General features: G+C 36.0%; 1 protein-coding gene across 3 annotated transcripts; it reads right to left on the bottom strand.

Annotated features, from left to right (window-relative positions):
* Positions 1-97: 97 nt before the first annotated feature.
* On the bottom strand, positions 98-14162 carry LOC124298900 (serine proteinase stubble-like). Of its 3 annotated transcripts, XM_046751522.1 has the most exons (10): positions 13828-14162; positions 13607-13740; positions 8036-8535; positions 7510-7563; positions 3757-3842; positions 2925-3010; positions 2236-2373; positions 1593-1729; positions 1250-1407; positions 98-1169 (listed from the first exon to the last, which is right to left on the bottom strand). In XM_046751522.1, the coding sequence occupies exons 3-10, from the start codon at positions 8526-8528 to the stop codon at positions 1011-1013; spliced, it is 1311 nt and encodes a 436-aa protein (XP_046607478.1). In that variant the 5' UTR covers positions 8529-8535; positions 13607-13740; positions 13828-14162; the 3' UTR covers positions 98-1010. The 3 variants fall into 3 exon arrangements, 2 of the variants coding, with proteins under 2 accessions (XP_046607478.1, XP_046607477.1); XM_046751521.1 differs by having other exon boundaries at positions 13607-14162; XR_006906912.1 differs by having other exon boundaries at positions 1029-1169; positions 1579-1729; positions 13607-14162.

The raw sequence follows: 14162 nt of genomic DNA on the forward strand, positions 1-14162 counted from the left end.
GTGAGATTCTGAATCGTCAGGGTGAAACGGAAGATTGATTTACATTGAATGAATGTCTAATTGTTGAAAATATTAATAGGTCAGAATTTTTTACTGGTACGCATGAAATTGCTGCGTACCCGTATAAGCAAGATGTAAAATATGGGTACCCAAGTAATTAATTGATTTGGACAGTTTAATATTGTCAAATTAATTACATTTCTTTACATGTAAGGTGTAATCCGTACTTCATTATTATGTTACTTGTACAATAAATATAAATTTTTATTAATGTACCATGATATTAAAATTCATTTATTTCCAAGAGAAGAGACGGCCATTGGATAAATAACGGTTTTGGCATTTGGGTAGGTATAGAATTTATATCAAAGACTATTTTTTGTATAGTTTTCCATTGGGGATAAAAATAATCTACAAACGAATCAATTTATTCATACATACAGGTGACTAATCACACACATCAGATAATAAACTAAATTAAGTTATACCGTAATATTGTACATATATATATATATATATATATGAAAATTTATGATACAGATATTCCGAAATTATTTATTATTCTCATCAGTCCTAAGAATATTAAAATGACGTAGAATTTCACTGTATCAGTTTCAAGGTTATTTGTAAGACAACAAGATCCTGGCCGGACTCTTTCGACGACTCGTATAACTCATACTCGTAACAATAATTATATATACACGTATGAAATATTATAATTTTTAGTTATGATTATTATAAAATTACGATTTGTTACTTTATACATACATATTTATTATTAGGAATAGAAACAGATTTCGGCACGATTTTATGTTTTTGCAAAAAAACATTTCTTATACGCTTGATCATCAAATGCGATCACAGGCAAAATTCAGCGAGTACACAGAAGCTATGCAATTAATTAAAAATGTGGCATTAACGTACTGTGAAATTCTGTCGTATGATTTATAATGGAAATTGTTAAAATTTATCTACTTATATACCATATCATTGTCGAACTCTGCCCAATGCTACGAGTTCATGATGTACGTTATCCAGTCGACAGTTTTTGCAACACGGTGGTAAATTCCGGGTTGGCCAGGCTGGGCGCAAGAATATCCAGCTGAAACTATACCGATCAGGTACCACCTTCCGGTCTTCTCCAGCATCAGCGGGCCTCCGCTGTCACCCTGTTAATTCAAAAGCATGAATTTCACCACTGCTTTCAGATCTGTATCATGTGTCAAGAATCTGAACTCCCGGTTTTTACCTGGCAAGAATCTTTCCCACCGCTGCTATAACCGGCACACATCATTTCATCGTAAATTACAACGTTTATGCCGTTCGAACGATGCCATCGCTCGCACACTCTGTTATCAATCACAGGCACATCGACTGCTTGCAATGTTTTTGGGCGTAATCTAGAACCTAATTTGAAAAATTTTTATCTGGTTAAATGGGGATTGATTGTAATTTCATGTGTATAAACCAATGTCTTTAGTTCGGACAAACTTATGACAAACATTATTAGAACAAAGTTCAGTTCTATTTCTCACAATTTGTATTGTAAGAATGCGTAGTCATATTAAAAGTAAATACCAAATCATAAATACCAGCTTGAAGTGCGCCCCAGCCGGCGGCCCAGCCGTATTGTCCCAGGAAGTCTTCGTTCTTGTCGGGCAAACAGATCGGTGCGATATGTGGCATGTAATGAACCGGCCTGTCCAGCCGGAGTACAGCCACGTCGAACCTGCAGTGTACGAATTCAGATTATCCTTAACTACTCGATTTCCTTTTCTATTCATCACTTCTGATTTACTTAACAAATAATTAGGACTCTTAACTTCAGAAGACGCCATTATGGGGAAAAAAATTTTCACAGATTTCTCACCAATCATTTTTTTTTTTTTTTTTCGTTATTTCTGTTCTGAGAAAATTTTAGCATATCTATAATTTCTGGAAAATTTGGAATTATCTTGATGATATCTGAGAGATTTAAAAAATATTTTATTGAGTTTCTGGGAGAAAGTTGTATATTCTTTCGGACCTTCATTTTCTACTGAAAATTTGAAAAGCTCCGAGTTTTCAGGTCTATCATTGCTTCGTATGAATTCAATTTGGATGTAAAAGTAACTCAATCAGATTATATCCAAAAAGTTCTGTGGAGATCGCGTGTCATTTCACGAATAAATCGTGTCAATTACAGGAAATCTATAACACTTTTACATCGCCTTGCATTTCTATTATTCGTCTCACCTGTCCGCCTGTGGTGTAAATTTGAAGTAGGGATGAACGCGGATGTCTCTCACGCCAAAGGTGTACGCCGGAAGCGGTTCAGCCGCTGAATTCACAACGTAATCTCCAAGGGTAACTTGAACTTGTCGGGCAGACGCTCTAGAGTACGAATAATGAGAAAATTTGGTTAGTAATAGATAATAGAAATTCTCAGAGAGTAGCTTACATCACTTGGCAATCAAGTAAATAATTGAATGTTATATGCATTGTTCACCGGAATTAAATTTTTATCGATAATTTAGTTCATTTTCACTACAATATTACTCGGGATTAGAGTTCTAAACTCTAAAACTCTCACCTCTTTTTAAATATTTGCAATCGATTCCACGAAGTGTGTTCAAATTGAGAGTGCAGTGGTTAATTACCGTTGCAGTTTATTAGTAGAGAGTTGAATCGTTATGGTCTCTAAATAATAAATTATAAAACGAGGTATAACCATGTATACAATCCAACTTGAATGTTTTTTACAATGCAAATTACATTTTTCAACAACGTATCATTTTATACTTTCTACCATGACTGTTGTTCCCAGCATACATTTCTTTTGAACGCGATCATGAAAAATGTTGTTTTTTTTTTTTTATTTATTTCGTTTTTCTTTATGTCACGGTGAAAGTATAATAAAGTATTTGTTAATTGAATATCCTTACTTGGCGACACAGTGACCGGCCGTCACGACATGAAATCGGTTAACCAGCGTACCGCCGCATCTGCTGGAACCGATACGAATGTAGGCCTGAAACAAAAACGGTCTGAATATTAAAAATCATGCCTTGGTATTCGATCGTGGCAATATTGTTTTTGCGATTTGTTCATTTTCACGTGTAACCGATCGCCTGTTTCAACCGTGACCTAGATGAGCCAGACTTTCAGCCTTCGAGCCGGACCTTGTTATGCCGAAATTCTCCAATGTGACGGTTTCTTTCGAGTATAGGTACAACATGCTGGACCAACGGATATTATCTAAAGAATTCCGGAACCGACATAAGGCTGCAGCTTGTAAGAAAGAAACTGGCCGGCAGCGGCGATAAATGGTATGGGTAGGCACTTTCACAATTCTGACTCAGGCGAGAAGAGCTACTAATGTACAGAGTCGAGTGAAAGTAAAATCGATAAAGGATTCAACTCACTGATATACTATAATAATATTTCTTTGACGAACATATACCGTGGAATTACAATCACGTAATGGATGTCGTAATTTTACTCTTACGTATTGATGGTAAAACACGTCGGCAAGATCCGTTTGGTTTTGATAATTATTATTTTTTTTCTCATGCGTTGGAGACGCAGCTCATTTGTTTATATTTCCTCCCCTTTTTTCTGTTACATAACGAGAACTAAGCTTGGATTGTGAAAGTTTACACACAAATGATTTAATCTGTGATTCATTTAATGCACATGATGTGAGGCTGATTAATTTATTAAATGCCCTCTCGCGCCCATGAATTTCATATATATCGATGTTTACCAATCGCTTACCTGCCATGGGAAGCTACCGAAACCAGCTTCGTCTCCACCCACAATTCTTCGCTGCGCCGTTTGCTTCGAAACGGATATTCCGCATTCTGTTGATCAGAAACACATTTAACAGAAACGTGCAATTTTGTTTTTCGCTACACATTTGCCAGTACCGGCAACAATCCCGTTAGTGGCATCTTACAGTTCTACCCTTACTAGCCGAGGCAATTTTGTATTCTTTCTGGGATTCTAGAAGTAATTTAGCACGAGTAATTTTAAACAATATTTATCCCAGAAATCGTAACTATACATGATTCGATCAGTAAGGGGATAAGGGTAGTCAAATTCCCTGATGGTAATAGTGCGTCGGTATTTGACCGACTGAAATTACAACTCGTGAACACATACTTGCAAAATCAACTTATTTGCCTTTTTCTTTAATCTGGAGAATGAGTCTACGCAAAATCTCGTATGGTGTGAAAAAAGAACAAAGACTTTGCAGTAACAAGTAATACAAATCGTAATGCCACCGCACCGGCGCCAAGTGTTTACTTGCATTCTCACCTCTGGTATGTGTATATACTAATTATCATCTGAAGTAACTTTACGCAAGAGAAAGTGTTGGGATTTCGACAAATTTTCAATGTAACGTAATCGATCAAAGAAATAGATCAAAATAAATGAAGGTAGAACTTGTTAGACGTGACGGCTGCAGTGATCTTCAATAATTTCTTACGCCTCGCCGTGCACCGATAGAATTGAGGCTAAGGCTGTAGCTCTGGGTTCGTAAATTGTGCATCCGTTTAGTATTTAGACTGAGATAAAATGCGAGAAATTTTTAGTCTCGGTGTGAGTTTAACGAGGACGACGTACGAAATGAGAACGTGCATCATGAATTTTAAGCGTAAATCCAGTCAAACTTAAATTCTCCTGAATATAATTGTTTTCATTTCACGCCACCGCAATTCACGTGATCAATTATTTTTCCAAGAGAAATGTTAGAAAAAATACGTGCTTAGACCAAAATCTAGAACGGCTGCGTACGCAGTGTGAGACGATCAAGAGAGCGTAAAAATGTAAATGAGGATTTAAGCCTCAACATGAAAATCATACTTCAAATCTTGACTTTTTTCTGTTTTCGGGATAATAGATGATTTTCACACGTTTAAAATGTTTTGTTCATTTGATAGAAGTATCAGATTAGAAATGCGCAATCCGGTGGCAATGATCATACTGCACCAACTGTCGTGATTATCGTATTTAATTTTTAAACCGATATCTTGACATATATTTTATTTTAGGTCGACTTGATGGCACAAAAAATAGATCCAAGTTTACGCAATGTTTTATGTGCCCTGGTAATTGTTAAATTCACTGAAAAACGATCGTCTGATTACCTGGTATGCGGCAATATTGTTCCAACTACCGCCACATAAAGAATCTAAATATTTGGTTACTCGAATAACATTCAGGACGGAACTCTAAATTATGTATTTTCTGTATAATTTGATTGCAATTTTTATATATGTATAGAACGCTTTACCGACAAGTGAAAGTGTAGAAAGAAAGAGAAAGTATAGAAACTAATCATGACATTAATTGCGCATCGCTATAACCAAAATTCAATCCAAACAAAGCTTCACGTGAGAAACAGTGCAGTTGAAATAATCGTTGCTTGTTGTTGGAAAGTTTTCAACGTCGATGTCGCGCATGTTCCCAAATTGCTATAACACGGTGAATAAAAGATTTGAAATACAATACCGATAAAATATTACAGTGACCATTTCTTATTTCTAGTACGCAGGGGAGAGGCAGGAAAAATGGGCTCCCTGTACAATCGAATGGGATTTCAAAAAATTTCGGAAACGCCTGAAATATATTTTTAGGCCAAGTACAAAAAAATTGCCTTGTTGAAATCTGTCCAATCCTGTTATTCCTCCCTCAAGGGGCCCATTTTGCTCGCTTCTCCCTTAAATTTTGACCTCATTCCATATTTTGTGCGTATAAATTTGTGTCCACATTGTCCATGACTGATTCTAATCCAAGATTATTTTAACCTGTAATGATCACTTTCAAGAACGCCTAATGACTTTTAAGAACACCTCAGACTGAGAACCGAATAAATATACATCGAATTGTATAATATCAAGGTCACGACCATGACAATAAACCATGAGCCGTCGGTGCGCGGGAGAGAAAGTGAGAGGCTTCCGAACGACTCTCACAAAAATTGCAACTACCATCACCGCCGAAGTTGTTGTGAGATTGAATCTTGGAGGATTAATTCTCTCCACGTCTTTTATGATTTCAAATTGCTCTCACAGCGTGACGATTCGGTAGAGTATGAAGAATCATAGACGATGATAATTGTGATGATAAAGTGCATGTACGTTTACTTCCTCCCCGTTTCTAATAATAATTCACTTTTCAGTAAGGATTTCACAGTTAATAGATATACCGCAACAAAAATCATACAACCCAAGTCGAGGTAAAAAAGAAAGTCGGAACTTATTTGAATTATGTATATGTCTATAGGTAGTCCCAATATTTTATGAAAGTGTGAAATGATCACACGAAGAGAAATAAATGATAATGCAGTAAGTGTAATAGCGGTAATAATAGTAACCCTAAATCATGAGAATAACATTACGCCCACACAACTTTGATTATTATTTTTTTTAAAAACGAAGCAACTGCATATTCGCATTAATTAATTACGAACTTAATCCTGGCGCCTTGAAACCCACACAATAAAAGATTATTCACAGCCTAGATAAAACGTCGTTGAAGAAATTAATCGACGTATCAGAGAAATAATATGCTATCTCAAATTGCGTCGGAAGAAAATGCCGTCTCAAGTATAAAATAGATTTATTTTCTTCGAAAATAGGTTGGCCCCACTACAGCGTACTAGATGTTAATTCAAAAACTTGCATAATATCCAGTTTAATCTTTGAAAATGCGAATCAAAGATAATTATAATTCTTTGGAGTAACGACATAATATAGATGATTTTTTATCCAATTTAAAACCGCAGTTATATTTTTCGTGAGTCTCAGTGTACCTTGCAATTTGAGCCATATGCATTTGTTTGATAGTATTATGTATAATTTAATATACGGCATAAATTGCAGGAAGCACTCTGATGCATGAGAAATTCCCTTTCAAAGTTACTACAAGAAATTCAAATCGTCGTAAGTTCGCAATATCAGAATTTGACTGAGATACTGTGCCAGTTTTTGAATTAACATCTAGCGAGCTGTAGTATTGCTAACCTATTTCCGAAGAAAATAAATCTATACTTGAAAAAGCGTGTTAACCCGCCGCATTTTGAGAGGTAGCATGATAATCCTCTGACACGTCAATGTTAGCCCTTTACACTTTCAAAAATATGTGCAAAATATAGCGAAAAGTTCGTTCAAAAGATTTTTTTTCAAGCTCTATGCAAATATTTTCTCAACGATCTTGTACGAAATCTGATATCAAACAATAGGAACTTTTTTCACGAAACGTCGTCGGCTTGTGTCGCACATGCTCTCGAAACATTAAACTTCATGTATGTAATGTGTATATGTGTAATGTATATTTTACGCTTTCTTTTCTTGGCAAATTTTCACCTGTTGCTTAAATCTCGATTAAATTATTAAGAAATTTGTCCCATTCCCTCATTTTTTCTCATTCTTTCGTTTGTGATATATTTATCTAATATTAAATTAAAGTAAATTTTTGTAAAATCGATTGCAAAAAAATAAAACGACCGACGTCACGACGTACCTATATCTAGTCTTGGGTATTCGTTGAAAGATATCTGCTTCCTTTGATCTGAAACTGAAGGGACTGATATTAGTTTTCTTTCTTCGTAACTTGAATTAGTCTATAATGTGAGGCACCTTTTTTTATTCCACTATACTTATCGAAAGAATCATGCGTAATTTTCTTAAGTTTTTATATGAATCTTTTTCATGGGTTATCAATTTTCAAAAAAAATTTTCATTCCACATCAATATAAATCGAAAACGACATGGGATATCGAAAAAAGACGAGGTTTCTTTTTTTTTTACTCAGCTTGGGACATAGATTCATAAAAAAACTAATATGTTTTTTTTTAAATAAATTCTTAAATGCTGTTTCGAACAGACAAAATGAAATTTAGAAAATTAATGTGTACCACATAGTCTCGATCTTGAAAGCTCATCGATTTAAAGAATAATGCCCCATATAAACTCAAAATAATAAGTGTTTTGTGATGGCTACAGTAAAAAGAATAATAATTATCAATAAACGGACTGGTTGTATTCACCTCTGAAAGTGTCATCCGAATCTTGTAGCTGATTGGAGGAAAAAAGAGAACTGGTTAGGCCACCAGGAGTGCCTCTGGAGTAATCGTCACGGAAAATTAGTCTGGGTGTCCGATGCCCCATGACGGGATTTCGCCATACAGATTTGAAGTCGGGCCAAACTGGGTACGGCAATTGACGTCCGAGGTACGATTTGACGAAGGGGCCGTTTGCCGCTCCGGGAATTTCGAACTTGTATGGATTGTTCGACGGAAAGCGAACGTATCGCCTCTTCCTCACCGTCGACGACACGTCAGTCTCGTTTGTTTTCCCACTCACCGCGTATTCGCCGTCGTATCTTCGGCCCTCCGTCACTTCCACGTTTTCGGAAAACGATGACACAGTGCTTGAATGTGTGCTGACAGCTTCTACTGGGCTGTTCGTTGCCGGGCCAGGCGATGAGGTTACGCAAGCGACAAATATTATCTGGATCCAACATGTTGTCGTCCCACGCATTGCACCACTGAAATGCGAAATTTTAATCTCGTTTTTTGCAATTTTTTTCGATTACGAGACCGAAATATACGAGGTTTAAATTTCCAAAGTTAGCGTATAAAGATGAAGTTTTGGGAAAAATTGTTATTTCGCAACATCGCTACTGTCGAAAATCCAGTAAACTGTACTTGAGCAAAGAATACTCGGATTTGCTAAACTCAGCTACTTCAAAATGATTCTAAATTTCCCACAAGAATGAAAACGATTTTTCATCGATATTCGCCATGTTAACATCACGAAACTCAGCCATATGAGAAAAAAGATCCAATCGAAGCTTTAGAAACTTTCACGACAATCAGTCAAGTCGGATACAAACAAAAACGATGCCTTCTTAATACGGAAAAAATCGATACCATGACCTTGAACTACATTTTGTATTGATTTCGGTTTTTTTATTCCTAACCAGACTGCAAAATGTAAAATCGAACTTTCAAGATTTGCGATCAAAGTCGAATGCAACTAAAACCTCCATATAGGACAGAAAATATTTTCAATCTCACGAGATTGAATTGAAAATGCCGAATTAGAGATATAAGATTTGTCTGTAATTTTTTTTGCATACCGTTCATCAAATTTTGACGGCTCATAGATTAAATTTACTGGCAGGTCTTCAGCTCGTTATAAAATCTTATTTATTAAATCTTCCTAAGTTATGATTACCAGACTTATACTTTTTTAGGAACATATTGACATTATTTTGGATTCATTATAGGCAATCGACAAAGTATCCATTCACTATCGAAATGAGGCCTGATTTCTTAAAATTGGTTAATGAATAAGAGGTTGTAACCATTTTGAAGGTGCTAGGATTGAATGTTCTTCGTTTGAAATTCCGGGTTTCAATTGCTTTTTTCATGTTAAGAGAATGTTGTAGACCGTCTTTACCCCCTGGGTAAAATGTCATTTTTATTTTTTATCATCCGAACTTAGGCATCATTGACCCGAAATCGTCGCATTGAGTGCAATTATGCATGCAATGGTAAATGCAAATATAAATAAAAAATTGTCTTACGCAATAATAATACGAGACAATATGTTTATATATATAAATTATATAAATATATATATAATATATAAATAAATAAATTTTCTGGCGTTATTCTCGCATCAAATGAAAAAGTTTTCGGATATTCTAATCTATGATTGTATGTAAAATTGCGTTATCTGAGCTATTTTCATGCGAATGATGCGTTAGCCTGATAATATCCAAATGAAGTGACATTTCACTCGGTCGGACTGACTATAGCATCCTCTTAAGGAAATCAGAATTGTAGAATTGAACTCAGTGAACTTGAGTTTCGCTGCTGAACCCTGATTTTATTATATTTTTTGCTCGATGCATCGAGCGTATATACGAAAGGTATGAGGTTGTGTTGATAATCAAATCGTGGTTAATTCATGAAATGCAACTATTGCAGAACCAATTACATGTGTGTTATAGCGAAACAAGGCTGACGAAGAGACAGTCTGCAATGCAATTCTGTAAGCCGGAAGACATGAGCGCACGTAGTATAGGTATACCGACCCATCTGAGGCAACTCTCACTTTCTAAAACAAATCAAATATGTCTATGGTGTTGTTAAAACGTGCACTTCCTATTAATCAACTTCAACGATACCGCCGTACCGCTTCGATCCTGCTTTTTTTATAAATCTGTATACAAAGTGAGCGAAGATTAATTACGGAATATTCAAGTGATGCGTAATATGTAAATATGTCGTAACGAGGTCATTGTTCTTTGCTTATCGTGTAGCTTGCGATCACAATCGTCATTTTCTTGCCGCTCTTAACCCTGAACTTCAATATATTAGATTGAAAATGTTGTGGCAGTTATTACACTTTTGAATTTACAACTTGAACAAATAAAAAGAATTTTTTTTCTTTTCCTTCTGTTGAACAGTCTTGAAGTTTATCGGATTAACCGTAGAACACATTGTTACATCGTTTGCGTGTCACATGTTCGATTTCTTAAGTTTCTACAAATTTTGCATAACATATTATTATCAATCTATATGCTGTTAAAATGTGAAGTTACGAAACTGAGAAATTTCCTTCAACAATGTGGGGACAACTCTGACATTTGATGTTGTGTAACATGAATTTCGAGTCAGAGATTTTGGGGTCAACCAAAAGCGATTTTACCTCTTCGACTCAACGTGGCGTCGATTGTACTGCTAATGGCATTTTCTAAGAAATTTATTACAGCGATGACAATTACTTCGTTGTTCGCCATTCAATGTTACCCATCTCTGTGCGTCGGCACAGATCATCGATCCATGTAGATCACTTAGCAAAGTCATTCCACGTCATATAAAAACATTTCTTGCTCGACTTGCTTCTCGCAAATAACATAAACCTCAAAGCACAAGTAACGCCGATTTTTGAACTTGAAAATCGGAATTTGCTGTTCGTCGGAACAGTTTTCTTAGAAATTTGGGTTGTTACTACAAAAGGATAAGAAAATATTTTGTCGACTGTTGAACATGTTTTTCCGACTTCAGTATGAAGCTTTGCGAAAGAAAAATGGATGAAATTCCGTGATACCGATTACTGGTTGGTAATGAATATTGGCCTTGAAACTACAAGCCTAATCTCGTCAGTCAACGTGGTACGCACTACGTGTTCTTAGCCTGTTATGCTTGTCTGCTTTTTTCTTTTCGAGACAACCAGCCGTGAAAGTGAATGTAGCAGCTGTCAATGGTTGCTGAGAGTTACTTCGTTAAAAACCAAGGTGAAACTTAAATAGAAAAACGCTTTCTAGTGACCTCATGAAATACCTTTCAATATAGTATAACTTTTGTTCAATGAAAAACGACATTTTAGCAATGTGGCCAGGTTTAAATAAGTACTTTTTTCTCCGCAAACGCTAAGATCTCAGTTTTGGCTCAGTGCGCGAATTAGTATGTTACCTAAGATGTGAGATCCTTGTGAGACTAACTAGTCAACTCAGCATTACTTTGTTCTTTTCTACAAATCGATATTTAATCGAGTAGCATTGAGGATCAGAGACAAAGTTTCGGTTGGTTTTGGTTCACACATTTTGATCGCAATTTGCACTATTGCAAACATCACACTGACCATGGTCAACGCAGATCTTGGCACTAGTGTGTATAATGCGAAATTCGAAAGTGATACAGTGCCACCTCGTTATACGAGTATAGCAGTTGGTAAATTTCTCCTCGATGCGCATCCCTCCACCAGCCGCCCGTGCGCATTAAGCTATCTCACTCACTTGACTACTGTCCGGCCTACGGCGGCAGCGCAGCGCAAAGTGGGGGAACTATTCGTATCGCGGTTCTCCTCTTTCACAGCCCCGAAGACCGCGCTATAACGAGGTGGCCCTATATCGAGGCGCAGATTACGCGAGCGACTTGGTGGGGAACGCTGGTTTCCGTTATTATGAGAGGTCGAAGCTCTCGATTGAAATCAACGTGGAAAAAAGGTATCACGCGGATTTGTGTAACATATCTTTAAGTCAACTTCACATTCGAATTTCAATTTTGTACACCTAAATTTGAAAAAAAAAAACGATCATAAATTGTTTTGACAATCAGTGGTTGCGAAAAAAATTACACGCACTGAATATCTTCGTAATTTATGCACCTCAGCTGTTTTTCTCAATCCGACTTGCCCTTCGACTTCAACATCTTGGATTCTTTCGAAGAGGAACTTGCCGATGTATTGTTGTGATACATAAGAAGGCTTTTTGTCATTTTTTCGAATTTTCATAAGTTGAACATTTTCTAAAGAAATCCAGTCAAAAATTTTTGTCATTTTTTGCTGTAATTGTTATATCTCAGAAACTGCTCGTCGTACAGTGAAAAACTACGTGTAAAAACTTTGAAAAATTCAAGTAACCTTGTCGTAGAAAATGTTTTACAATTTGGACATTTCTATAAAGTTTTTTAAATTTCATTTTAACGGATTGCCGATAAAATTAAATTATTAGGCAAGCTTGAATGATTTTTGTTTTAATTTTATTCTTCAAGACAAGAGTATATAAGAAATAAAAATTATTAATAATCATTTATAAGTAATAACTGTATTTACTTGATTTTGGAGGCGCAGGGGGGGAGGGGGATTAGCGGATAAAAGTAACTGAGAAATTAACGACGGAATAAATTGTCAATCGTTTTTATCTTACGGAAAACATACGGCATAACCGAACCAAACCCCCAACAATTGAGGAAGTTAAGTTTGATTACTTTGTGAAATTAACCAAGAATATACACTAATTTTCAGAAGAAGTACCAAAAAGCCTGAAAATTAAAGTACTCAGAAAACTGAAAACTATTTTTCAAAATGCTTTTTCGCTGAATGTTTGGCACTGCGTGTATAATATCTTTATCGTATAATATATAGGAATGAGGTCGACAGATTTTTGCTTTATGATAGTACACATATGAAAATCTCGAAAAAGAAATGTTTATGCTGCAATGATTTGACTGTGTTTGGATATTTGAAGGTTTTTCAGGTTATTAACGTCGAACTTGGAATCAGATTTTTTAAGTTTAGCGATAACGATATTGATCTATGTAATTATGATAGCAATCGCTGTCCTGTAAATTATACGATAAACCGGGAACTCTCACAAAAATTGAAATATAACCGATACTGTCAGAGAAACGAAAGATTAATACTGAGTATGTACGTATAAAGAAAATGCTAAAGAAGTGAAAGTGAACACAGATATACAAGTAAAAGCTCTCGGCGGGTATTCAACGCCGCTGGACCCAAGTTGGAGGAAATTGACCGGTTCAAACGACCCCAGTAATCTAGGATAATTTGCATTTATCAACAGGAGGAGAAACTATGAGGAATCATTGTGAAATGAATTGATGAGATGTCTTCATCCATGGATGTTTTGGTGAGAAAATGGACTATCGAGTTCAAAATTTAACATATTCTATTCTGGCCTTTGAATTTTCTCACGGATAACAAGGGGATGAAAAATACTTTCCCTGCATTCAGTTTAGATAAGTTTTTTTGCGGGCAAATTGATATGCAAAAGGTGAAAAAAATGTTCTTCGTCAACTTACCAGTTGTAATAATTGAGGCTAATCCACCGGGTTAACTTCACACAGGTTTCTCTCAAGGAACTTTCTTTCACTTATAAACAGCTGAAGAGACAGCAGGGTAAGTATATCTCGTATAAGAAATTCGTTCGTCCGTTCTGCGGTGAAAGCGAAGTATTTTATTTATTAAGTTATCAAAGACACCAACATCGATGATATTACGATTACAACGGTCAATTAGTCACCTTCACGATTGTCTTGACGACTATTTTTTCTTTACTGATAATTGTCATGTTATATTATCGTTTTCCGGTCAAGTTTACTGCGCGGCTTGTTTTTTGTCATATTTTGTCTCTCCCATCGAGCTTAATTTTGTCTTTGGATCACATAGCTGTTACGGTTCTGTGTTCAAAAACTGTTCTCCACACTTCGTACGGCTAAACTGCAATAGTCCCGGCTTATTAGTTATCCTCGGGCAACCAGGTGAACCCGAGTATGCGCTGCGTGTCCACGACTATCCGTCTATTCGAAGAAGACTCGTTCGAGACCCACTCCTCCTTAAGCCTGCACCTCGCACCGT

The sequence above is a fragment of the Neodiprion virginianus genome, chromosome 2 (genome assembly GCF_021901495.1).
Source record: "Neodiprion virginianus isolate iyNeoVirg1 chromosome 2, iyNeoVirg1.1, whole genome shotgun sequence".
Taxonomy (NCBI): Eukaryota; Metazoa; Arthropoda; class Insecta; order Hymenoptera; family Diprionidae; genus Neodiprion; species Neodiprion virginianus.

What these genes read in the sequence shown, in the direction of transcription:
- LOC124298900 (XM_046751522.1), bottom strand. Translation starts at nt 8,528, where the DNA reads ATGCGTGGGACGACAACATGTTGGATCCAGATAATATTTGTCGCTTGC. An exon ending in CTGGGGCGCACTTCAAGCTG is followed by an intron (nt 1,408 to 1,592) that starts GTATTTATGATT and finishes TTTTCAAATTAG; the next exon opens with GTTCTAGATTACGCCCAAAA. An exon ending in GTGGGAAAGATTCTTGCCAG is followed by an intron (nt 1,170 to 1,249) that starts GTAAAAACCGGG and finishes TTGAATTAACAG; the next exon opens with GGTGACAGCGGAGGCCCGCT.